The sequence below is a fragment of the Dryobates pubescens genome, chromosome Z (genome assembly GCF_014839835.1).
Source record: "Dryobates pubescens isolate bDryPub1 chromosome Z, bDryPub1.pri, whole genome shotgun sequence".
Lineage (NCBI taxonomy): Eukaryota > Metazoa > Chordata > Aves > Piciformes > Picidae > Dryobates > Dryobates pubescens.
Window position 1 is genome coordinate 78311980 of NC_071657.1, and position 24023 is coordinate 78336002.

The following is a 24023-nucleotide window of genomic DNA, read 5'->3' on the forward strand; positions in this document are numbered from 1 at the left end:
GAAGTCCTCACCTGCCAACTTCTGATTATTTTCAGGCATTTTAAATCATTTTTTTAAGAGATTTTGATAGTTGTTTTGTTTTGTTTTATTTTTCCAGGACTTTATGAAGGTCTTTTGATTATTTTCAGGCCTTTTTAATCAATTTTTTGAGGAGATTTTTTTTTTTTTCCTTTCAGGACTTTAATTATTTTTGAAGATATTTTGATTATTTTCAGATGTTTTTTGATCATTATTTGAACAGATTTTGGTTTTTTTTTCAGGACTTTTAGTATTTTTGAAGAGATTTTGAGGTTTTCCCCCCTCAGACATTTCATTGATTTATTCAGAGATTTTGGGTTTGTTTTTTTTATTATTTGGGGACATTTTTAATGTCCTCTTTGTTTTTTTTTTTAATGAGATTTTGATTCTTCTTAGGTGTTCTGAATGATTTTTGAAAGGATTTTGACTATGGCCAGGCCTTTTTAATACTTTTGAAGATATTTTTGACTATTTTTGAATATATTTTTATGGTGGGGGAGGGCATTTTTAATTTTTTTAAAGAGATCTTTATCATTTTTGAATGTTTTGATGTTTTTTTTTAAAGATATTTTTATTGGGGGGCATTTTTTAATGTTTTTCTTAAGATATTTTGCTTCTTTTCATGTGTTTTTAATGATTTTTGAAGAGATTTTTGATTATTTTCAGGGCTTTTCAATCATTTTTAAGCAGTTTTGACTATTTCTGGGTGGGTTTGGTGATTTTTTAATAGGTTTTTATATTATTATTATTATCATTATTATTATTATATCATTATTCTATCATTATTATTTCATTATTTCATTATTTCATTATTTTTTATTATTATTATTATTTCATTATTATTATTTCATTATTTAATGCTTTTTTAAAGATATTTTGATTATTTTCAGGTGTTTTTGAAGATTTTTGGTTGTTTTCAGGCCTTTTAAATAATTTTTGTACAAGGTTTTGATTATTTTTAGGGTCAGGGCTGGAAAGGACCTCAAGGCTCACCCAGCCCCAACCCCCCTGCCATGGGCAGGGACACCTCACACCACAGCAGGTTGCTCACAGCCACCTCCAGCCTGGCTGCAAACACCTCCAGGGCTGAGGCTTCCACCACCTCCCTGGGCAACCTGTGCCAGGCTCTCACCACCCTCACAGGGAACAACTTCTCCCTCATTGGAGGAACTGTTGCTGAATTTTAGGGCAAGAAACATGTGGCTGTGGCATTTTGGGCCATGGCTTAATGGCCATGGTGGTGTTGGGTTGATGGTTGGACTCAGTGGTCCTAGAGATCTTTTGCAACTGAGACGGTTCTATGGTTCTATGAAGTGGAAGTTGCACAGCAGGTGGTGGAGAAATCCCTTCCATAAGTAAGAGGGAAAGCTGACAATGGTTCCTCCTGTCCTGGTTGAAAGGAGACATCCATTCAGGGAGGTGCTGGGGAGTTCCTCCAAGCAGAAGTTGTCACTTCAGGTCTTACTAACTACACATCCATTTCTCTGCTTGCAGCATGGTGACAAGAAGGCAAGTGAAGCTTCTTCCAAAGCAGGAGAGAAAAACACAGCAGTGGCTGAGGTAAGGCAAAGTTAAGATGTTAAGAAGAAGTTGTTAAGACCTCCCCTGGAGTGCTGTGTGCAGGACTGGAGCCCTCAGCACAGGAAGGACATGGACCTGATGGAGAGGCTCCAGAGGAGAACCATGAGAATGATCAGGGGCTTGGAGCAGCTCTGCTATGAGGCCAGGCTGAGGGAGCTGGGGGTGTTCAGCCTGGAGAGGAGGAGGCTGCAGGGAGACCTAACAGCAGCCTGCCAGTACCTAAAGGGGCTGCAAGAAGGCTGAAGAGAGACAGTTTGCAAAGGCCTGCAGGGACAGGACCAGGGGCAGTGGCTTCAAACTAGAGCAGATTGGATATCAGGAAGTTTTTCACCATGAGGGTGGTGGAACGCTGGCACAGGGTGCCCAGGGAAGTGGTTGAGGCTCCATCCCTGGAGATATTCAAAGTGAAGCTGTGCAGGGCTCTGGGCAACCTGATCTGGTTGGGAATATCCCTGATGACTGTGATGAGGCTGGACTGTGTTATCTTTGGAGGTCCCTTCTGGCCTGGAACATTCTATGATCCTGTGTTAAGAGGATGTTGAGAAGAAGTTAAGGTGTTGAGAAGATGTGAGGAAGAAGGGAGGTGAAGATGTGAGGAAGAAGGGAGGTGAAGATGTGAGGAAGAAGGGAAGTGAAGATGTGAGGAAGAAGGGAAGATGAAGACAAAGTTAAGATGTTAAAAAGAAGTTAATATGAAGTTAAGAGGTTGAGAAGCTGTTAAGATGTTAAGAAGAAAAGCTGGTGATGAATTTCTTCCTATGGATTTTGGCCCTTGGGTAGCCAAGTACTGGTTTCCAGATAATTACCTGGTGACTGTTGTTCATTCCAGCAATGTCCAGTTCAGCCTTGTGCTGCTGAGCAGCCTTCTGAAAGGCTTTTCTTTCCTCTCTTCATCCTTTCATGTTAGCATCAGTGGGGATCACCTGGGTGGATGTGTCTGTTCTGCAGAGCAGGTACCCTGCAGGATACCTCTGGTGGTGTCCAGCAGCAGTATGCATGACCAAGTGCACTGTGATGCTTTCCCCTTTGCCTGCATCCTGACTCTGCTTCCAAACATGCAGATCCAAATTCACACTGAGATGGTCCTGGCTGTGCCATCTCCTGACACACTTGCAAGTGTCTGAATCCTGGGTTCAGTTTTGGGCTCCTCACTCCAAGCAGGACATGGAGGAGGGAACCTCCTGGCTCTTTGCAGCTCCCTGAGAGGGTATTCGACCCAAGTTGGGGTTGGTCTCTTCTCCTTAGTATCTGGTGGTAGAACCATGGAATCCTAGCATCACTCAGGTTAGAAAAGCCCTCCAAGGTCATCCAGCCCAACCATCAACCCAGCTCCACCATGGCCACCAAACCATGGCTCCAGGTGCCACGGCCACAGCTTGCTGCAACACCTCCAGCCACAGGGACTTCACCAGCTTCCTGGGCAGCCTGTGCCAATCCCTGACCATTCTTGCAGCACAGAAATGGTTCCTCATGGCTAACCTCAACCTTTCCTGGCACAACTTAAACCCCTCATCCTATAGCTTGGGGTTACTTGGGAGAAGAGCCCAGCCCCCACCTGACTGCAGCCTCCTCTCAGGGAGCTGCAGAGAGCAATGAGGTCTCCCCTCAGCCCTCTCTTCTCCACATTAAAACACCCCCAGCTCCCTCAGCCACTCCTTGTATGATCCCCTCCAAACCCCTCCCCAGCCTCATTGCTCTTCTCTGGACACCCTCCAGCACCTCGGTGCTTTTCCTGTCCTGTGGCACCCAGAACTGAACCCAGCACTGAAGCTGTGGCCTCACCAGTGTCCAGTCCAGGGGCACAATCACCAGGCTGGGATGCTGTTGGCCTTCATGGCTACCTGAGCACACTGCTGGCCATCACCAGCCCCCACAGGTCCTCTTTTGTTTTGTTTTGTTTTCCCCAGGGTTGCTTTCCAGCCAGTCTGCCCCAGGTGTGGAGCATTGGCTGGGGTTGTTGTGACCAAAACATAGAAAAGAAATGTGGGTATCTCTTCAGAGTTTGGTGCCAAAGTGATCAGTGCCCTTGAGTTTGTGAAGGGGATTGAAGACCCTTTGGATGGATGCCAGAACTTGATCCCCTTGCAGCACAGGCTCAGACTCTGCTCTGGGCACAGCAGCATCCAACTGCTGGGCAACAACTGGCCCAGTAGTACTAACATGGAGTTAAAGAATATATTTTTAATTCCCTCCCATACCACTGATGTGTTTTTGAATTCCAGTTTGTCAAATGAATTATAGAATCACAGAACTGCCAGGGCTGGAAGGGACCTCCAGGCTCACCCAGTCCCAACCCCCTGCCATGGGCAGGGACACCTCACACCACAGCAGGTTGCTCACAGCCACCTCCAGCCTGGCTGCAAACACCTCCAGGGCTGAGGCTTCTACCACCTCCCTGGGCAACCTGTGCCAGGCTCTCACCACCCTCATGGGCAACAACTTCTTCCTCACAGCCAAGCTCAATCTCCCCACTTCTAGTTTTGTGTGGCCATGGCACTTGGGGCCATGGCTTGGTGGCCATGGTGGGGTTGGGTTGGTGGCTGGGCTGGATGGTCTGGGAGGGCTTTTCCAAACCATGCAGTGGTTCTGTGTGGTCTGATTTGTCCAGACCCTGCCTCCTCAGGAGATGGTGCATATGGTACCTTACAACCTGGAGGTGACACAAGCGGCTTTGTGGTCCTGTGTGGCTGCTGGTACCCCTCAGAAGCCACAGAGGTTGTGAGCAGTGCTTGGGATCAGTGTTGGCAGGGTCTTCTCGCTCCTAGCAGCTCCAAGCCCTCTTAGCCACTTGGAGGTAGGTCCTTGGTGGTGTACAGTGAGCCAGGCCCGGTATCTATCATGCTGGTGGATGAGAAGCTCAACACAAGCCAGCAATATAGGCTGGGCAGGGACTGGCTTGAGAGTAGCCCTTGAGAAAAGGCCTTGGGGGTGCTGGTGGAGGAGAAGTTCAACCTGAGCCCCCAGTGTGCACTGGCAGCCCAGAGAGCCAAGCAGGTGGTGGGGGGTGGGCACTAGATGAGCCTTGAGGTCCCTTCCAGCCCTAACAATTCAATGATTCTATGTGTCCCTGGTAAGTCAGTGTAGCAGGTCAGGCAGGCAGTGGACTCCACAGGAGGAGGCAGAGATGCAGCAAGCAGTCTGAGGACTGGAAAAAGCAGAAGGATCAGCACGTAAAGTTAGTAACAGCCTCCTTTTGATGGCTACAAAGAGATATTCTCAGAGCCAGAAACAGTAACTCCACAGCCCCAAACCACAGGCTTCAGCTGCAACCCTGCCCACAACACCAGCTCAGCACTTCTACATTAAGGACAGCAACCTGCAGCCAGGGAACATGGCTTCAGACCAGGAAATGTGTAAAAGAACAATGCCAGGTAAAAGAAAATATGAGTTGCTGGAGAGGAAAGGAGGGACACAGTCCCAGGGCTGAACAAAGCTGCTGGGGTCTGGACAGGAAGGGAAGGAAATGGCTTTAGTCACCCACCTCAGAGGGTGGTAGTAAAAGTTTCCAGTGGCCTTGACCTGCAGTGCAGGCAAACACAACACAGCTCCCTCTGCTGTGCACAACGTGCCAGGCACAGCCATGCCTGGCTTCCCTCTGCCAGCCGCTGCCACCTGAAGCCAACAGGCAGGCAGCCACCAACAGAGGTTCCTACAAACTCTTCTCTTTCTGAACCTGCTCTGGAGAAAGCACTGCCCCTGCCCCTGCCCTTGCCCCTGCTTGTGACAGCGGAGGCTCCCGGAGACCTAATCATTGAGTTGTCTGGGGTGGGAGAGACCTCTAAGATCATTGTCCAACATTTAACCTAACACCCCTGTGGCCATCAACCCATGACTGGTACTGGCACCCTCTCATTGTGATCATAGACCCAGAGAATTATCAGGGCTGGAAGGGACCTCAAGGCTGACCCAGTCCCAGCCTCCCTGCCATGGGCAGGGACACAGTATCACAGTGTCCCCAAGGTTGGAAGAGACCTCGAGGAGCATCGAGTCCAACCTGTCACCACAGACCTCACAACTAGACCATGGCACCAAGTGCCACATCCAATCCCCTCTTGAACACCTCCAGGGACGGTGACTCCACCACCTCCCTGGGCAGCACGTTCCAATGACGAACGACTCACTCAGTGAAGAACTTTCTCCTCACCTCCAGCCTAAACTTCCCCTGGCACAGCTTGAGACTGTGTCCTCTTGTTCTGGTTGCCTGGGAAAAGAGACCAACCCCTTCCTGGCTACAGCCACCTTTCAGGTAGTTGTAGAGGGCAATGAGGTCACCCCTGAGCCTCCTCTTCTCCAGGCTAAACAATCCCAACTCCCTCAGCCTCTCCTCACAGGGCTGTGCTCAAGGCCTCTCCCCAGCCTTGTTGCCCTTCTCTGGACACGTTCAAGTGTTTCAATGTCCTTCCCAAACTGAGGGGCCCAGAACTGGACACAGCACTCAAGGTGTGGCCTAACCAATGCAGAGTACACCTCACAGCACAGCAGGTTGCTCACAGCCACCTCCAGCCTGGCTGCAAACACCTCCAGGGCTGAGGCTTCCACCACCTTCCTGGGCAACCTGTGCCAGGCTCTCACCACCCTCATGGGCAACAACTTCTTCCTCACAGCCAAGCTCAATCTCCCCACTTCTAGTTCTGCTCCATCCCCCCCAGTCCTATCACTCCCTGACACCCTCATAAGTCCCTCCCCAGCTTTCCTGCAGCCCCCTGCAGATGCTGGAAGACCACAAGAAGCTCTCCTGGCAGCCTTCTCCTCTCCAGCCTGCACAGCCCCAACTCTCTCAGGCTGTCTCCATGGCAGAGCAGCTCCAGCCCTCTGCTCCTCCTCGGGGCCCTTCTCTGGACACCTTCCAGCACCTCCAGAGCCTTCCTGGAACAGAGGCTGCAGACCTGGACCCAGAGCTGCAGGTGGGGTCTGAGCAGAATGGAGCAGAGGGGCAGAATCCCCTCCCTGGCCCTGCTGGCCACACTTCTCTGCATGCAGCCCAGGCTCTGCTTGGCTCTCTGGGCTGCCAGTGCACACTGGGGGCTCAGGTTGAGCTTCTCCTCCACCAGCACCCCCAAGGCCTCTTCTCCAGGACTGCCCTCAAGTAGCTCAATGCACTTGGGCCCATTGGGTGCCATTAGCTCCACCTTGGTTCATATCTACCTCCAGCACAGCCCTGGGGTATTTGCTAAGCAGTTGGAAGAACTCAGAACCTGCAGAGTGATACTCTTGTTGAGGCTAAGGGGAGACCTTATTGCTCTCTACAACTACCTGAGGGGAGGTTGTAGCCAGGTGGGGCTTGGTCTCTTCTCCCAGGCAACCAGCACCAGAACAAGAGGACACAGTCTCAATCTGCACCAGGGGAAGTTTAGGCTCGAGGTGTGGAGAAAGTTCTTCACAGAGAGTTGTTTGCCATTGGAATGGGCTGCCCAGGGAGATGGTGGAGTCACCGTCACTGGAGGTCTTCAAAGAGGTATTGGACATGGCACTTGAAGCCACTTGAAGTCATGAGGTCATGGGTGACCACTTGAAGTCATGAGGTCTTGGGTGACAGGTTGGACTTGATGATCTTTGAGGTCTTTTCCAACCTTACTGATTCTGTGATTCCTGCAGTCTTCAGTTTCCTGAAGCAGGAATTTGCAGCCTGTCTCTGGGTAGCTGTGGACAACATTGTCTAGCATCTGGGGTTTGTTCAGCTCCCTGCTGGAAGAAGTTTGGTAATGCTCTATAAAAAATTAGTCAAGGAGACAGGAAGGCCTCTGAAGGGTTTGTGGGGGAGAGGCTTGTAAAAGCCCAGGTGCTCCTTGTTCAGCTGAAAATAGCCATACCTAAGCCTGCCTGTCAATGTCCTGAGGTGTATGGACCTGAGGGAGGAAGGGAGGGAGAGAGGAATAACAAAGCTTTGAAAAGTAGAGATTTGAGAGGTCTGACACAGGTCTGAGATGCTCATTAGCCACAACATCAAGGAGAACCCAGAATGAGCTCTCTGAAGAGGCAGCATTGGCTTCTTAAGCCTTTCACAGGATCCCAGGATCAGAGGATATTAGGGGTTGGAAGGGACATCTGGAGATGTTCCAGTCCAACCCCCCCTGACAGTGGTGCAGACCAAACACTTCTGTAGGGTTTGGCTCTGCTCTGAAACCCCTCTGCTCCATTTTGAGTGGATTCATTCTTCTCTTGATAACTCATCATCACAAGGAGTCCTGGGGCCAGTTCTGGGCTGCCCAGTTCAAGAAGGACAGGGGAGGATGCAGCAAAGATGCTGAGGGTCCTGGAGCAACTCTGTGAGGATAGGCTGAGAGCCCTAGGGCTGAGAGCCTGGAGCAGAGCAGCCCCAGAGGGGAGCTGAGCAATGCTCAGCAAGAGCTAAAGGAGCTGTGGGGGGCAAGAGGCTGGGGCCAGGCTGTGCCCAGTGGTGCCCAGGGACAGGCCAAGGGGCACAAAGTGGAGGCCAGGAGGTTGGATGCCTTTTGGTTTCTCATTTATAGTTTTACCTGCCTTTTTTTAGTGACATTTTTGATGTGCCTGATGTCTGTCTTGTATTTTGTAGAAGAAAGCAGCTGCTGATGGCCAGCTCCCCAAAACCCAGACCAGTGGGACACCTTCTGCTGCTAAGGTAAAAGATACACAAGGAAATGGTCTGTTTGAGGAGTGAGCAGGATGTGATGTGACTTCTCCTGCTTGCAGAGGGATAGGAAGCTATTTGCTGGCATTTAGGAACCCCAGGGCAGGGCTTGTGCTCCTGGGCTGGGCATTGCTGAGGCTGCACCTTGAGTGCTGGGGTCAGTTCTGGGCCCCTTGCTCCCTGAAGGACACTGAGGGGCTGTAGAAGGTCACTGAGACCCTTCCTGCTTGGCTCACAGCAACCCCATGAAGGCTTCAGGCTTGGGGCAGAGTGGCTGGGAACTGCCTGATTCTAATTAACCACTCTGGTCAATAAGTTAATCACCGGTCAATAATGCTTTGAATTAATCACTCTGGTCAGTAAATTAATCACTGGTCAATAATGCTTTGAATTAATCACCCTGGTCAGTGAATTAATCATTGGCCAATAATGCTTTAATCACTCTGGTCAATAATCACTGGTCAATAATGCTTTTAATTAATCACTCTGGTCAATAATGCTTTTAACTGATCACTCTTGCTCGATGCTCCTTTACTCAATGAACCTCATCCTGACTCAAGCTTTCTCCACTCTGAAGGGGCAGTGGAGATGGAGCAGTGGAGTTGCCCCAGCTGGAGCTGTTCCTCTTACTAACCTGTTTGGACTCTAAAAACAGTATCCAGAGTGGGGTTTTTTGCTGCCTCTGTGTCACAGCCTAAGGAAGATTGGGGTTTGTGATCTGTAACTCTGAGGCAGGACACAGCAGCTTGAGTGTGAGGAACACTTGCTCAGTGCCTGGCTAATGAGTGGTGGTTTAATTATCCTGGAGGTGGATAAGGCTGCAGAGCTGGGCCCATGACAGCCTCATGAGGTTCAGCAAGACCATGTGCAAGGTCCTGCAGCTGGATCAGGGCAGTCTCAAGCACTGATATGCACTGGGCAGGGACTGGCTGGAGAGCAGCCCTGGAGAAAAGGACCTGGGGTGCTGATGGAGGAGAAGCTCAGCCTGAACCCCCAGTGTGCACTGGCAGCCCAGAGAGCCAAGCAGATCCTGGGCTGCATGCAGAGAAGTGTGGCCAGCAGGGCCAGGGAGGGGATTCTCCCCCTCTGCTCCACTCTGCTCAGACCCCACCTGCAGCTCTGGGTCCAGGTCTGCAGCCTCTGTCCCAGGAAGGCTCTGGAGGCGCTGGAAGGTGTCCAGAGAAGGGCCCCGAGGAGGAGCAGAGGGCTGGAGCTGCTCTGCCATGGAGACAGCCTGAGAGAGTTGGGGCTGTGCAGGCTGGAGAGGAGAAGGCTCCCAGGAGAGCTTCTTGAGGCCTTCCAGGATCTGCAGGGGGCTGCAGGAAAGCTGGGGAGGGACTTGTGAGGGTGCCAGGGAGTGATAGGCCTGGGGGGGATGGAGCAGAACTAGAAGTGGGGAGATTGAGCTTGGCTGTGAGGAAGAAGTTGTTGCCCATGAGAGTGGTGAGAGCCTGGCACAGGTTGCCCAGGGAGGTGGTGGAAGCCTCAGCCCTGGAGGTGTTTGCAGCCAGGCTGGAGGTGGCTGTGAGCAACCTGCTGTGGTGTGAGGTGTCCCTGCCCATGGCAGGGGGGCTGGGACTGGGTGAGCCTTGAGGTCCCTTCCAGCCCTGACAGTTCTGTGCTTCTAGTAGTAGTAGCAGTATTTTAGTAGTAGTGGGTTTATAATAATAATAATAATAACAATAAACAAAACAAAAAAAATAGTGTTAACATGAAAACAATAATTATTATTATGTTATACTATGTTATAATAATGTAATACAATAAAATAAGACTTATAATTGGGCTGTTATTATTATTATTATTCATTAAAGAGGGAAACCTTGAAGCAGCCTCCTTCCTCTGCAGGAGGTGCCCTGCCTGGGGTTGTTTTTCACAGCCTTTAACTCTCTCTTTGCCAGTTGCATGTCCCCCCAGAAGGCCAATTTCTAGGTGGGTGCTCAGTCATGGACAATTAACAGAAGGCAATAATGGCTGCACACAGCTGGATCCAGCTGCCTGTCTTGGGTCTTCATCTTCCTACCTGGTAGTTCCAGCACTCTCAAATGAAATTTGGCTGCTTTCTATGTAGCAGATATTTTTGGGGGGGGGGAGGGCTGGGGGGGGGAGTCACTGCTTTTTAATAAGTTTTTAAGGAGTAATTATTTGTCTTTGGGGTTGGTTGGTTGGTTGTTTTGGGGGGGTTTGGGTTGGTTTGGGGTTTTTTTGCTGCTATAGTTAAGTGAGAAGCTTTGTAGTACTGCAAGGGACAGATGGCTGGGGGCAGTGCTGGAGGAATTCAACAGGAGTGGAAATAATGATGATGATAATAATAATAGTAATAGTCCTCCTCCTCCTCCTCATCCTCCTCCTCCTCTTCCTCCTCATCTTCCTCTTCTTTTATTGTTATGAATTCAGGCTTGAATGATCTTAAATATTTCCAGAGGAAGCATTTTAATGATTTTTTTTGTTGGTTTTTTTTTAAAGAAATCCAAGGTTGCTTTCAGCTGGCATCCAAATTCACTGCTTTAGGAGGGGGGTTCAGTCTCCTTCCTTCTGTATCAACCCCCCAAAACACTATAAAGAAATAGTGGAAATAAAGAAAAAGAGGAATGACAAAATAATGTTTGAGAGCAGTCCCTGCTATGTCTTCATCAGGCTGGCAATTCTGGCATGAGTTTACCTAATTCATCCTTGATTTAGTTTGCCAAGTGGTTCCTCCTGGGATTTGGGGTGCTTTCTCTTGGGTTGGGTTTTTTTTGTCTGCTACAGTGCTGTGCCTGTTGCTGGGTTTTGTATCTGGTGGCCAAGGAAATAATTTCTGGGTAGGAAAGATCTGCATTCACAGCACTGGTGGTTGGGAGTGAACATGGGAATCAGAGGATCACAGAGGGATTTGGGTTGGAAGGCACCTCTGAAGGTCACCCAGCCCAAACCCCCTGCACTCAGCAGGGACATCCTCCAGCAGAGCAGGTCGCTCAGAGCCATGTCCAGCCTCAGCTTGAATGTCTGCATGGATGAAGCCTCCACCTGTGCCAGGCTCTCCCCACCCTCCCTCTGCACAACTCCCTCCTGAGGGACAACCTAACCCTGCCCTGCTCCACTGCCAAACCACTGCCCCTGGGCCTAGCCCCACAGCCCCTTCTCAACAGTCCCTCCCCAGCCTGCCTGCAGCTGCCCTGCAGAGATGCAAATGCAGCTCTCAGCTCTGCCTGCAGCCTTCCCTTCTGCAGGCTGCACAGCCCCAGCTCTGCCAGCCTGGCCCCACAGCACAGCTTCTGCAGCCCTCTCAGCATCTTGCTGGCCTCCTCTGGAGCCTCTCCAGCAGCTCCAGGGCTCTCCTCTGGTGGTGTCCCCACAGCTGGACACAGCCCTGCAGGGGAGGTCTCCCCAGAGCAGAGCAGAGGGGCAGGATCCCCTCTCTGCAGCTCTGGCCACACTGCTTTGGATGCAGCCCAGGCTGCCCTTGGCCTTCTGTGCTGCCAGTGCCCATTGCTGGCTCCTCTCCAGCTTCTGCCCCCCAGCTCCCCAAGTCCTTCTCTGCAGGGCTGCTCTCAGTCTTCTCTCTCCCGTGCTGGGGCACAGCCGCAGGCACTGCCCGCCGCTCGGGTGCCCTCCCCGCCGCTCGGGTGCCCTCCCCGCCGCTCGGGTGCCCTCCCCGCCGCTCGGGTGCCCTCCCCGCCGCTCGGGTGCCCTCCCCGCCGCTCGGGTGCCCTCCCCGGGCCGGCTGTGCCAGGGGTGGGGCGGCAGAGCCTGCTGGGCGGGGAGCAGCTCCGCGCAGGCTGCGCAGCGCCTGGCCGGGGCCCCTCCTGCAAACCGAAACCTGCCACTGCCTGCCGCGGGCCGCCGACAGCAGCATCCAGCCTGCTGCCCGTAAGTCCTGCCCCTGCTGCTGCCTTCTGCTGCCGCCTGCCTGCCTGCTGCTGCCTGCCTGCTGCCCGCTTCAGACAGACCCTATGTGCGTGGCTCTGCTCTTCTCCTTCCCTCCCGCCTTCCTCTTCCGGGTGTCCTGTGGGCTGCTGCCTTGCGGGGCTCACGCAGCCCTGTCCTCAGCAGGCTGTGGAGATGTCTGTGTGATTGGCTCTGAGAAATGACCCTAAAGGACTGCAGGCAGTGGTTGGTGGACAGCGTGCAGCAGTGCATGTCTGACACATTGCACAACGAGTGGCTGAGGTGGCACAAGAGAGGTGACACAAGAGGTTTGAGCAAGAGAGGAAGGGCAGCTGTGGCCCACGGCACAGGGAGGGGATCCTGCCCCTCTGCTCTGCTCTGCTCAGCCCCCACCTGCAGCACTGCCTCCAGCTCTGGGGACCCCAGCACAAGAAGGACCTGGAGCTGATGGAGAGGCTCCAGAGGAGGCCACAGAGATGAGCAGAGGGCTGCAGAGCCTTCCCTGTGGGGCCAGGCTGGGAGAGTTGGGGCTGTGGAGGCTGGAGAAGAGAAGGCTCCAGGGAGACCTCAGAGCAGCCTCCCAGTGCCTGAAGGGGCTCCAGGAGAGCTGAGGAGGGACTTGGGACAAGGGCTGGGAGTGCCAGGACCAGGGACAATGGCTTGGAGCTGGGAGAGGGCAGAGGAAGAAATTGTTGGCAGTGAGGGTGGGGAGAGCCTGGCACAGGTTGCCCAGGGAGGCTGTGGCTGCCTCCTCCCTGGAGGTGCTGAGGGCCAGGCTGGATGAGGCCTTGAGCAGCCTGGGCTGGTGGGAGCTGTCCCTGCCCATGGCAGGGGCTTGGAGCTGGGTGAGCTTTGGGGTCCCTTCCAACCCAAACCATCCTGTGACCCCATGCCTGTGAAGTTCAGCAGAGTTGTGAAGCAGTCTCTGGGTGGTTCTGGGTTTGTGTTTTGTCTCCAAGCTCTGTTGTGCCGTGTCCTGTTCCCACTGCTCACAGCCCACGCTGCTCTCTGCTCTTCACACACACCCCTGGTAATTTCTCTGTGGCTCAGACAGAAGCTTGGCAAGAGGCAGAGGGTGTGGGGAGCTGTAAGGCTCTCGAGATCTGAAGGGTGCTGAGGCATCAACCCTTTGGCTTCCTGAGGAATGGTGACACAACAGACACCACAGGAACAGTGTCTTGTGCAGTACCTGCTGAGGTATTGTTCTTTCTGGTGGCAGAGAGGTGGCTCTGCAGTGGCTGTGCCACACTTCGTTGTTCCTCTTCTGCTCTTCTTTTTCTCTTCCCTCCCTTGGAGAGAATCCCTTGGAGAAAGTGAAAGTGGCTGTTAAATAGCAGTGCCCTCTGTGGTGTTCCTCATCTGTCACCACCTTCCCTGGGCTGCTGCTTATCTCAGTGCTGTGCTTTTTTGAACTGGTAGGTGACATGGAGTCACAGAAGGGTTTTGGGTTGGAAGGGACCTCTAAGCTCATCCAGCTCCAAGCCCTTGCCATGGGCAGGGACACCTCCCACCAGCCCAGGCTGCTCAAGGCCTCATCCAGCCTGGCCCTCAGCACCTCCAGGGAGGAGGCAGCCACAGCCTCCCTGGGCAACCTGTGCAAGGGTCTCCCCACCCTCACTGCCAACAATTTCTTCCTCCTCTCCACTCTCAGTCTCCCCTCTCCCAGCTCCAAGCCATTGTCCCTGGTCCTGGCACTCCCAGCCCTTGTCCCAGGTCCCTCCCCAGCTCTCCTGGAGCCCCTTCAGGTACTGTGAGGCTGCTCTGAGGCTGCTCCCTGGAGCCTTCTCTTCTCCAGCCTGTCCAGTTGGGACTGTTCAGCCCTCTGATCATAGTATTTCTCACTTTCCAAACCCCTCTTGGGAGGGTACTTATTGGTAGTTCCCTGTTCCTGCTCCAGCTCTGCTGAGAGCAGCTCTGTGCTTGCTGTCTCTAGGTGATACAAACCCTGGCTGAGCTCAGCAGCTCTGGGTGGCTCTGTGTGGCTGGCACCCGGCCCTGTGCCCTGCTGCTGCACTCTCACCAGCTCGAGGGAGCTCTGGAACCTTCTGGCCTTGCAGAGCACACAGCAGTGCAAGCTGTTGGCTGAGCTGTTGGAGCAGCTCAGCACCAACTTCCTGCACAGCACCAAACTGAAACGAGGAGTTTGGAGCCTGCTGCAGAGCAGGGAAAGTGCCACAGGGAACAGCCTCTGCTTTGTGAGTGTGGCTGACAGGGAAATGTCAGTGCAGGGAGCAGGGAGCCTGAGACTGTGTTGTGAGCCCAGAACCACAGCATGGAGGGGCTGGAAGGGACCTCTGGAGCTCCCCCAGCCCAACCCCTGCTCCAGCAGGGCCCCCACAGCAGCTTGCCCAGCAGCACAATGCCCAGGGGGGGTTGGAAGCTCTCCACACCAGGAGACACCACAACCTCTCTGGGCAGCCTGCTCCAGGGCTCTGGCAGCCTCCCACTGCAGAACTTCCTCCTCCTCTGGAGCTGGAACCTCCTGGGCTGCAGTTGCCATCCACTGCCCCTTGGCCTCTGGCAGGCTGCAGCTGAGCAGAGCCTGTCCCCCGCCTCCTGACCCCCAGCCCTCAGCTCTTGAGAGACATTGATCAGATCCCTCTCAGCCTTCTCCTCTGCAGACTGAACAGCCCCAGGGCTCTCAGCCTCTGCTCCCCAGGCAGTGCTCCAGGCCCTTCCTCATCCTTGTAGCCCTCCCTTGGGCTCTGTGCAGCAGCTCCCTGTCCCTCCTGAGCTGGGGAGCCCAGAGCTGGCTGCAATCTTCCAGGTGAGGTCTCAGCAGGGCAGAGCAGAGGGGGAGGAGAACCTCCCTGGCTGTGCTGGACACACTCCTCCCAGGAATGCCCCCCAGGACCCCCTTGTCCTTCTTGGCCCCCAGGGCACATTGCTGTGCCAGGCAGAACTTGCTGCCCCCCAGCACTCCCAGGTCCTTGTCTCCAGGCTGCTCTCCAGCAGTTCCCCTCCCAACCTGTGCTGCTGCAGTTTGTTCTTGCTGCCCAGCTGCAGGACTCTGCTCTCATCCTTGTTGAGCCTCAGCAGGTTCCTCTCTGCCAGCTCTCAGCCTGTCCAAGTCTCTGAATGGCCTCACAGCCTTCATGTGTCTCAGCCAAGCCTCCCAGTCAAGGCAGAGCAAAGCCAGTGCTCTCTCCTCATCTGCCCTCCCAGCCATGCCCCTCCAGAAGGCTGTCAGACTGGGCCACCCTCCTTGCCCCTTGGGGAGTCCATGCTGTCTGCTCCTGACAGCCTCCTCTTTTTCCCTGTGCTTTGAGGCAGCACCAGGAGCAGACTGCTCCATCACCTTCCCAGGCTGGCAGGCCTCTGGTCACCTGCATCCTCCCTGCCCTTCTTCAAGGTGGGAGGGATGTTGGCTTTCCTCCAGACCTCGGCCACTTCTGCTGTGCTTCAGAGGTGATGGAATCACAGAATCAGAGGCTCACAGCAACACCCAGGTTGGAACAGACCCTCAGGACCACCCAGTCCAACCCCTCAGCTTACTCTCCAAGGGTCACCCCTAAACCAGAGCCCCAAACCATCTTGAAACACCTTCAGGCTTGGGGACTCCACCATCTCCCTGGGCAGCACATTCCAGTCCCTGACCACTCTGGCTGGCACTAAATGTTTCCTCCTATCCAGTGTGAAGCTGCCCAGTGGCAGCTTGGGGCTGTTCCCTCTTGTCCTGTCACTAATTCCCTGGGAGCAGAGGCCAGCACCAACCTCTACACAGCCTCCTTTCAGGTAGTTGGAGAGTGGCTCAGCACCCACAGGTGCATTCCACCATGGCCCATGGAGCTGTGGGTGCCCAGTTTACCTTGCTGGTCTCTAACCCATTCTCTTCCACCAGGGCCAGGCACTTCTCCTGCCTTTCTCTTCTCTGGGGCTCTTGGGAGCTGGTCCTAGCAGTAAAGACCAAGGTGTTGGCCACAGGAAGGTCCCAAAAGGAGGAAATTGAGGGAGCACTCTTTAAAGAGGGAGAAGGATGTGATGCTGGGGTCAAATCATTGCTCTCAGTGTTGCTTTCACCACCCCCATCTGCCCAGTCTGAGGACTGGGGTCTGCTCTGAGGATTTCTTCAGCTGAGAAGAAGTCTCAGTCTAGGCACCCAGTCTGTGGTCAAGGGTAAAGAGTGAGATCACTCTTCACCAAGAATGGCAATAAAATGAATATCTCTGGCCAGGAAAATGAAGTTTGAACCTAAAATGCTTTTAAAGGCAAACAGACTGCCTGGTTCCATGAGCTGAGAGAGTTCTGCCGTGGCACCAAGCCTCTGCTTGCCAGTTAGGGGAGAGTCTGCTTTGCTCCCACTGCTTGTCCTGTGCTGGTGGAGTCTTTGGGGTTTGTCTCTGATGGTTCAGGGAAGTCTCTGCTCTGCTCCTCTGGCTTGTCCTGTGCTGGTGGAGTGGTTGGCATTTGTCTCTGGTGGATTAGAGGAGTCTCTGGACTGGCCCTGCATGGACAGATGAGCTGCAGGAGCCTCTGCTGTCACCTCTGAACTCACTACTGCAAGGGTTAATCATGCAACATCAATTAAACTTACAGGAGGGGAGATTGAGGCTGGAGAGGAAGAAGACTTTCATAACAGTGAGGGTGGGGAGAGCCTGGCACAGGTTGCCCAGGGAGGTTGTGGCTGCCTCCTCCCTGGAGGTGTTTGAGGCCAGGCTGGATGAGGCCTTGAGCAGCCTGGGCTGGTGGGAGGTGTCCCTGCCCACGGCAGGGGGGCTTGAACTGGGTGAGCTTTTCAGGGTCCCTCCCATCCCAACCCCTTCTGTGCATTCCATGACTGCGTTGCTCTGTGTCTGCTTTGTTTGGTTCCAGGCTTTGCTCTGTGTGTGCACTTGGTGGCTTCCTTCCTTGCTCACAGCCCCAAACCTCTTCCCAGGAGGAAGCTTTGGCTTTGGAGCAGAGCTGCAAGCAGTCAGGGGGTGGTGTAGGGATGGTTTGGGTGATGGTTTGGTTTCTAGGGGGTGTGAGAGCCTGGCTGTGCTCCCTGGTTCCTGCACCACTGCCCTCACTCACAGATCAGGACCCAGCTGCCACGCAAGGAGGATTTTTAACCTCCAGCAGCACTGCTTAAAAACCTTATTTGCATCAAATTGCAGCTGCATGGCTCATCAGCTTTAGCTGATACAGAAAAATTCCCAGCCAAGCTTCCTTTTTATTTTTTTTGGCCCCCCTTTCTCTCTGTGACAGAGTGGCAGAAGATTTATTTTAGTAATCAAAACAGTAGGAAACAATAAGAGTGAAGTCTGTGCTTGGGGGGGTGGGGGGAAGTTGTCTGGCTCAGAGTGCTGCCAGTAATTTTAGCAAGCACTTGAGGCTGTAAAAAGAAACAAAAAACCCAGCAAAAATCGTTTCATGAGCTCATTCAGCTTTTCTGTTTCTTGGTTCAAATCAAGCCTCTGGTAGAAAACAACAACAGCAGCAACAAAAAAACCCCAAAACAAAACAAAACCCAGAAAAAAAACCACACACACACACCAAAAAAAGGACCAAACCCTCTCATTTTTATTTTAGTATCTTAATGTTTTTTCTCTCTCTCTCTCTTTTTTAGTATCATGACCAAAAAAAAAAATTGGTTTTTATTTCCTCCATGCTCTTTTTTAGCATCTCTTAAGTGAGGGTTGATCTTGCCTCCTGGGTGTGTTAAGGTGAGGGGTTTTGGTTTTTTGCTGCCAAGGTTTATTCTTGGTGGGGAGGAGATGGCACAATAATCAGGTGTCAGGGTTCATCTTCTCTCTATCCGTGGTAGGGCAAACCTGGCTGCAGGCAAACCTCCTGAGGCTCAGTCAGGGCAAGTGCAGGGTCCTGCATCTGGGGAGGAATCACAGCAGGCACCAGGACAGGCTGGGGCTGCCCTGCTGCAGAGCAGCTCCATGCAGAAAGCCCTTGGGGTGCTGCTGGGCAGCAAGTTCTGCATGGCACAGCAAAGGGCCCTTGTGGCCAAGGGAGCCAATGGGGTCCTGGGGGGCAGCAAGCAAAGTGTGGCCAGCAGGGCTGGGGAGGTTCTGCTCCCCCTCTGCTCTGCCCTGCTGAGACCACCCCTGGAAGCCTGTGTCCAGCTCTGGGCTCCCCAGTTCCAGAGAGACAGAGACCTGCTGGAGAGAGTCCAAGCAGAGGCAGGAGGAGGCTCTGGGGCTTTGAGCATCTGCCCTGTGGAGAGAGACTGAGAGCCCTGGGGCTGTTTAGCCTGGAGAGGAGAAGGCTGAGAGGGATCTGATCAATGTCTGTCAATAGCTGAGGGCTGGGGGTCAGGTGGAGGGGGCTAAGCCCTCATGGTGCTCAGTGACAAGAAGTAATGGATACAAACTGGAACAGAACAGGTTTCAGCTCCACAGGAGGAGGAAGTTGTTTGGTGTGAGGGTGCTGGAGGCCTGGAGCAGGCTGCCCAGAGAGGTTGTGGAGTCTCCTGGTGTGGAGAGCTTCCAGCTCCCCTGGATGCATTCCTGTGCAGACTGCCCTGGGTGCCCCTGCTCTGGCAGGGGGCTTGGGCTGGATGATCTCTCTCTGGAGGTCCCTTGCAACCTCTCCTGTGATACTGTGACAGTAAACCTGAATCATCTCTGGGACTGAGTTTTGCAGAGGGGCATGGCCCTGTGCTGGTGGAGAGGTTGAGGTTTGTCTCTGGTGGATTAGTGGAGTCCCCATGGCTGGAGGTGTTGCAGCAAGCTGTGGCCATGGCACCTGGGGCCAGGGTTTGGTGCCCTTGGTGGGGTTGGGTTGGGGGTGGAGTGGGTGAGCTCAGAGGTCTCTGCCAACCCAAACAAATCTACAGTTCTCTGAGCTCAGAACCATGAGGTCTGATGCCAAAAGCATTCAGGGGTAGTGAGAATCAGACCTCCTGTGCTCTTCCACCCCCCTCAGTCAGAGGCAGCAGGCTGTCAGTGAACCACAGGAGGGGCAGCGCGGTCCTGTGCCCCAGCACCCCCTCCTCCCCCTTTATCCTTGGAAGGAGTTGATGTTTACATTTGAAGGCTGTGAAGAAGTCCCAGCTCCTCCTTGTGTGAGGTGTTTGAGCCCTGAGGAGCTCTCTGCTGCCCCTCAAGTCTCTCACTGAGTGTTGATAGAAGCTGGCCCAAAGCCTACCAGGGCAGGAGGTTCCCCACTGGTTCCTCCAGGTAGCCTCTGCCAAACAGCAGCTGCTGTCCCAGGGAGGAAAAGAAGACTTTGGGCTCTGGCTGGGGAGTTCCTTTGCTGCAGAAGAAATCAGTTGTGCTGTTTGCAGGGGCCCCTGGCCAGCAGGCACAGCACCAGGTGCTGAGTTGCTCCTCCTGACACCCTCACACAGGGAGGGCAGTGACCTTCCTCGGGGGTCTGCTGTGGTCCTTCCTCTCTAAGGGTGGGCAGTGGCCTCCACCACATCCCTGGCAGCCTGTGGCTGTGTCTCTCTACCCTCACTGTGTCCCTGAACCTTCTCCTTGGTTCCAATCGGTGCCATCCCTCCCTGCCTCCCCTGCAGAGTGGGTTTGGCACTTTCCAGCTTTCCGTAACCCAGAGCTCTCTTGGATTTCCCTCCCTCCCCTGTTCCAGAAGCCAGCTGCATCCAGTTCTCTGAGCAGGCAAACTCTGTCTCCTCTTCTTTCTTCCCCTCCTCCTGCTGCCCCTTTCTTCACTCCCAGCTTTCTGAGGTCGTGGCAGTGAAGCTGCAGACCTGCAGACCCTTTCCTGTGGGCTTTTTGGGGTTCTTTTGTTCTCCTGGACCCACTCTTGGGCTCCTGAGTCTGTTCCCTTTCCACAGTCACAAGAGGACTCTCCTGCAGATGTGACAGAAGAGTTTCTGAGGGGGTTCCTCTTCTTGCACAGCCAGGCACCAGCTTTTCCATCAGCCCTCCCTGCAAAGCCATCCTCTAAGTCATGGCCACAAGAGCATCTGAGGCCCTGTGCTCCTGTGTGCCTGCCAGGACGGCTGGTGGCAGCACACAGGCTGTGACCCCATAGCTGTCACCCAGCAGCTCTAAGAGCAGGGTGAGGTAATTAGCAGCCTCCAGTCTTCACTAAATGAGTGCCAGCCCCTGACCCCAGCTCTGCTGTTCCTTGTCCCCTTTCAGAGTGCTGCTGGCAGTGGGTTCCTCTGCATGCAGCATCTCCAGGTGCTTCGTGGAGCCGTGGAGCTGGGTTTAGCCTGGAGAAGGGCTGAGAGGAGATCTTCTTGGTGGTCACAAGTGTCTGAAGGGTGGGGGGCGAGAGGCTGGGGCCAGGCTCTGCTGAGTGGTGCCCAGGGACAGGCCAAGGGCCAAGGGGCAGAAAGTGGAGGGCAGGAGGTTGGATGTGAGCAGGAGGAGAAAGTTGTTTGGTGTGAGGGTGCTGGAGGCCTGGAGAAAGCTGCCCAGAGAGGTTGTGGAGTCTCCTGGTGTGGAGAGCTTCTAACCCCCCCTGGGCATTGTGCCCTAGGGAACAATGCTTTGATGATCCCTGAAGGTCCCCTCCAATATCTACCATTCTGTGATTCATGAATGGTTTGAGTAGGCAAAGCACTCTGAGATCGTCCACCCCAACCCAACCCCACCATGGGCACCAAACCCTGGCCCCAGGTGCCATGGCCACAGCTTGCTGCAGCACCTCCAGCCATGGGGACTCCACCACCTCCCTGGGCAGCCTGTGCCAATCCCTCACCACTCTGGCAGCATAGAAATTGTTCCTCATGGCCAACCTCAACCTCCCCTGGCACAATTTCAGGGCATTTCCTCTCATCCTGTCACTTGTTCCTAGGGAGCAGAGCCCAAGCCCCAGCTGGCTGCAGCCTCCTCTCAGGGAGCTGCAGAGAGCAAGGAGGTCTCCCTCAGCCTCCTCTGCTCCACACCAACCCCCCCAGCTCCCTCAGCTGCTCCTCCCCAGCCCTCTTCTCCAGACCCTTCCCCACCTTTCTTGCCCTTCTCTGCCCCTGCTCCAGACCCTCAAAGTCTTCCCTGCGTTGTGCTCCTGCCTGCTTTACCCTGAGCTTGCTCCTCTCCCAGCTCCCAAAGCTGCTTTCTGAGGAGCTCCATGCCCAGCCCAGAGCCCTGTGTGTGGGCTGGGGCTGGCAGTGCCCCCTCAGGAGCCCTGGCTCTGGGTGTGCAGCGGCAGGAGCAGAGGGTGACCCAGAGATGCTCCGTGTGCACCCGCCGCCGCCTCTGCCCCCAGGGGCAGCCCTGGCAGCTCAACACAGCCCTGCTCTCTGCCAGCCCCAGCCTCTTCCTCCTCCTCTTCCTCCAGCTCCTCCTCCTTGTCTGGTGGCTGCTTGCCAGGCTGCCTTTTCCGTGGGGGTGTGGGCTTGACACCCCTGCCGTTGCCAGGCAGCCCCTTCAATATTGACTGCAGGCTGCAGCCCTGTGCCAGCCACAGCCAGGCAGCTGGGTGACAGCAGAGGAAAAGCAGCACAGCCCAAACCCAGGCTGGTATTGGCAGGAGGTGTGTGAGAAGATCACCGTGAGCCCCCAGTGTGCACTGGCAGCCCAGAGAGCCAAGCAGAGCCTGGGCTGCATGCAGAGAAGTGTGACCAGCAGGGCCAGGGAGGGGATTCTGCCCCTCTGCTCCACTCTGCTCAGACCCCACCTGCAGCTCTGGGTCCAGGTCTGCAGCCTCTGTTCCAGGAAGGCTCTGGAGGTGCTGGAAGGTGTCCAGAGAAGGGCCCCGAGGAGGAGCAGAGGGCTGGAGCTGCTCTGCCATGGAGACAGCCTGAGAGAGTTGGGGCTGTGCAGGCTGGAGAGGAGAAGGCTCCCAGGAGAGCTTCTTGTGGCCTTCCAGGATCTGCAGGGGGCTGCAGGAAAGCTGGGGAGGGACTTGTGAGGGTGTCAGGGAGTGATAGGACTGGGGGGGATGGAGCAGAACTAGAAGTGGGGAGATTGAGCTTGGCTGTGAGGAAGAAGTTGTTGCCCATGAGGGTGGTGAGAGCCTGGCACAGGTTGCCCAGGGAGGTGGTGGAAGCCTCCTGCCTGGAGGTGTTTGCAGCCAGGCTGGAGGTGGCTGTGAGCAACCTGCTGTGGTGTGAGGTGTCCCTGCCCATGGCAGGGGGTTGGGACTGGGTGAGCCTTGAGGTCTCTTCCAGCCCTAATTTTGTTTCTACTCAAGGAGGGTTTGGACCCTGGCAGCCTCTTGCACCATCAGTGTGGTTGCAGACCCCACATCTGAAGGGGCTTGCAGGGACAAAGATCCCACCCTTGGGTTCTTCCTGGGGGTCTGCTGGGGAGAGAGTGACAAATCAGAGGCCTGGAGGTCCCTTCCCAGCCAAACCACTCTGTGAGCAGAGAATGATGGAATTGTTGTAATCAATCACACATCAGAGGTGAGAAGAGGAAGAAGTTCTGCAGTGCCAGGGTGGTGAGGCTCTGGCACAGGCTGCCCAAGCAGGCTGTGGCTGCCTCCTGCCTGGGGATGTTCCAGGCCAGTCTGAATGAGGCCTTGAGCAGCTGAGTGTAGCTGAGAGGTGTCCCTGGTCGTGGTGGTTGGAGGGGATGAGCTCTAAGCTCCCTTCCAGCCTGAGCCACTCTTTGGTCCTGCCAGTGCAGGCAGCAGCATGGCAAAGGTGAAGAGAAAACCATCAGCAATTGGTGGTGCTCCTGGCAGTGCTCAGCTGCTCTGTGCTGCTGTGAGCCAGGGTGTGGGAAAGCCACAGCTTGGAGCAGAGGATGGTGAAGGAGAGGCAGGGCTGTAAAACATTGGTGAGGAAATTGGAGCATTGCTGGGCTGGGAGGTTGGACACAGCAAGAGCTAAGCTCTGCCCTCCTCAGGTGGCCACCACTGGAGGCTGCAGGGCAGTCACTGCCCCTTCCAGCCTCTCTGAGAGCCTCTCTTGGAGTGTTGCAGAGAGGTTAACAAATCCTTACTATCTCAAACCTCTTCCTTGTTTGCTAATTTAGCCTTAAAGGTGGTCTGTGACAAACCAGTCCAGCCAAAAGGACAGTTTCCTGTTGGAATCTCAACATTCCTCCTCCCAGTTTTCATTGACTTTTAGCTGGGCACAGACAGAAAAGCCCTCAATAAATTTAGGATCCTTACTGCTTGCTGGATGGAGGTGTGGATAACAAAGGTACATTCATTAATTGGCTGTGTTTGTTTGTTTGTTTTCCCTTCTCCTCAGAAGCAGTTCCCCCCTGTGGATGCTGCATCAAAGCCACAAGGGATGAAGCCATCTGAGACAAAGGTATTGAGTGGCTGAGGCCCTCCTGCTTGCAGGGGAACAGGGAAATGTGAAGCTAAGGGATCCCTTTGCTAACACTTTGGCACTGGGTGACTTTATTTGGTGCATTTCCTACCTGCAGCTTTTATTTTCCTCTTCAAAAGCTATCTGAAAAAACGTCTTTGAATCCCAGCATGGTCAGAAGAGACCTCTGGAGTTCACCCAGTCCAAGCCCCCTGCTCCAGCAGGGCCCCCACAGCAGCTTGCCCAGCAGCACAATGCCCAGGGGAGGCTGGAAGCTCTCCACACCAGGAGACTCCACAACCTCTCTGGGCAGCCTGCTCCAGGCCTCCAGCACCCTCACACCAAACAACTTTCTCCTCCTGCTCACATCCAACCTCCTGCCCTCCACTTTCTGCCCCTTGGCCCTTGGCCTGTCCCTGGGCACCACTCAGCAGAGCCTGGCCCCAGCCTCTTGCCCCCCACAGCTCCTTTAGCTCTTGCTGAGCATTGCTCAGCTCCCCTCTGGGGCTGCTCTGCTCCAGGCTCTCAGCCTCAGGGCTCTCAGCCTTTGCTGCTCTCAGAGCTGCTCCAGGACCCTCAGCAGCTTCCCAGCCTCTCCTGGACTCCCTCCAGCAGTTCCCTGTCCCTCTGGAACTGAGTGGCCCCCAGCTGCCCCCAGCACCCCAGCAGTGAGTGTCTGTGACCTGTCCCAGTGCAGTGTGGAGCCCTGGTTGGCATTTCTGCTGTCTCCATCCAGGAGTGCTAATTACAATGGTGCCTTTGGTCTCAGCTACTCTGTGTGGCATGCTCACAGCTCCCCCCAGTGCAGCCACGAGGGTTTTGTGTTCACCCAAG

At 54.3% G+C, this 24023-nt stretch overlaps 1 protein-coding gene across 1 annotated transcript in view; it reads left to right on the top strand.

The window, feature by feature from the left end:
- CAST (calpastatin) overlaps nucleotides 1–24023 on the top strand; it is a 66117-nt gene that overhangs the window by 6120 nt on the left and 35974 nt on the right. Inside the window, exons 2-4 of the mRNA XM_054177798.1 lie at nucleotides 1513–1578; nucleotides 8132–8197; nucleotides 23127–23189. Of these exons, the coding sequence (XP_054033773.1) occupies nucleotides 1513–1578; nucleotides 8132–8197; nucleotides 23127–23189 (195 nt within the window). The remainder of the gene's footprint in view (nucleotides 1–1512; nucleotides 1579–8131; nucleotides 8198–23126; nucleotides 23190–24023) is intronic.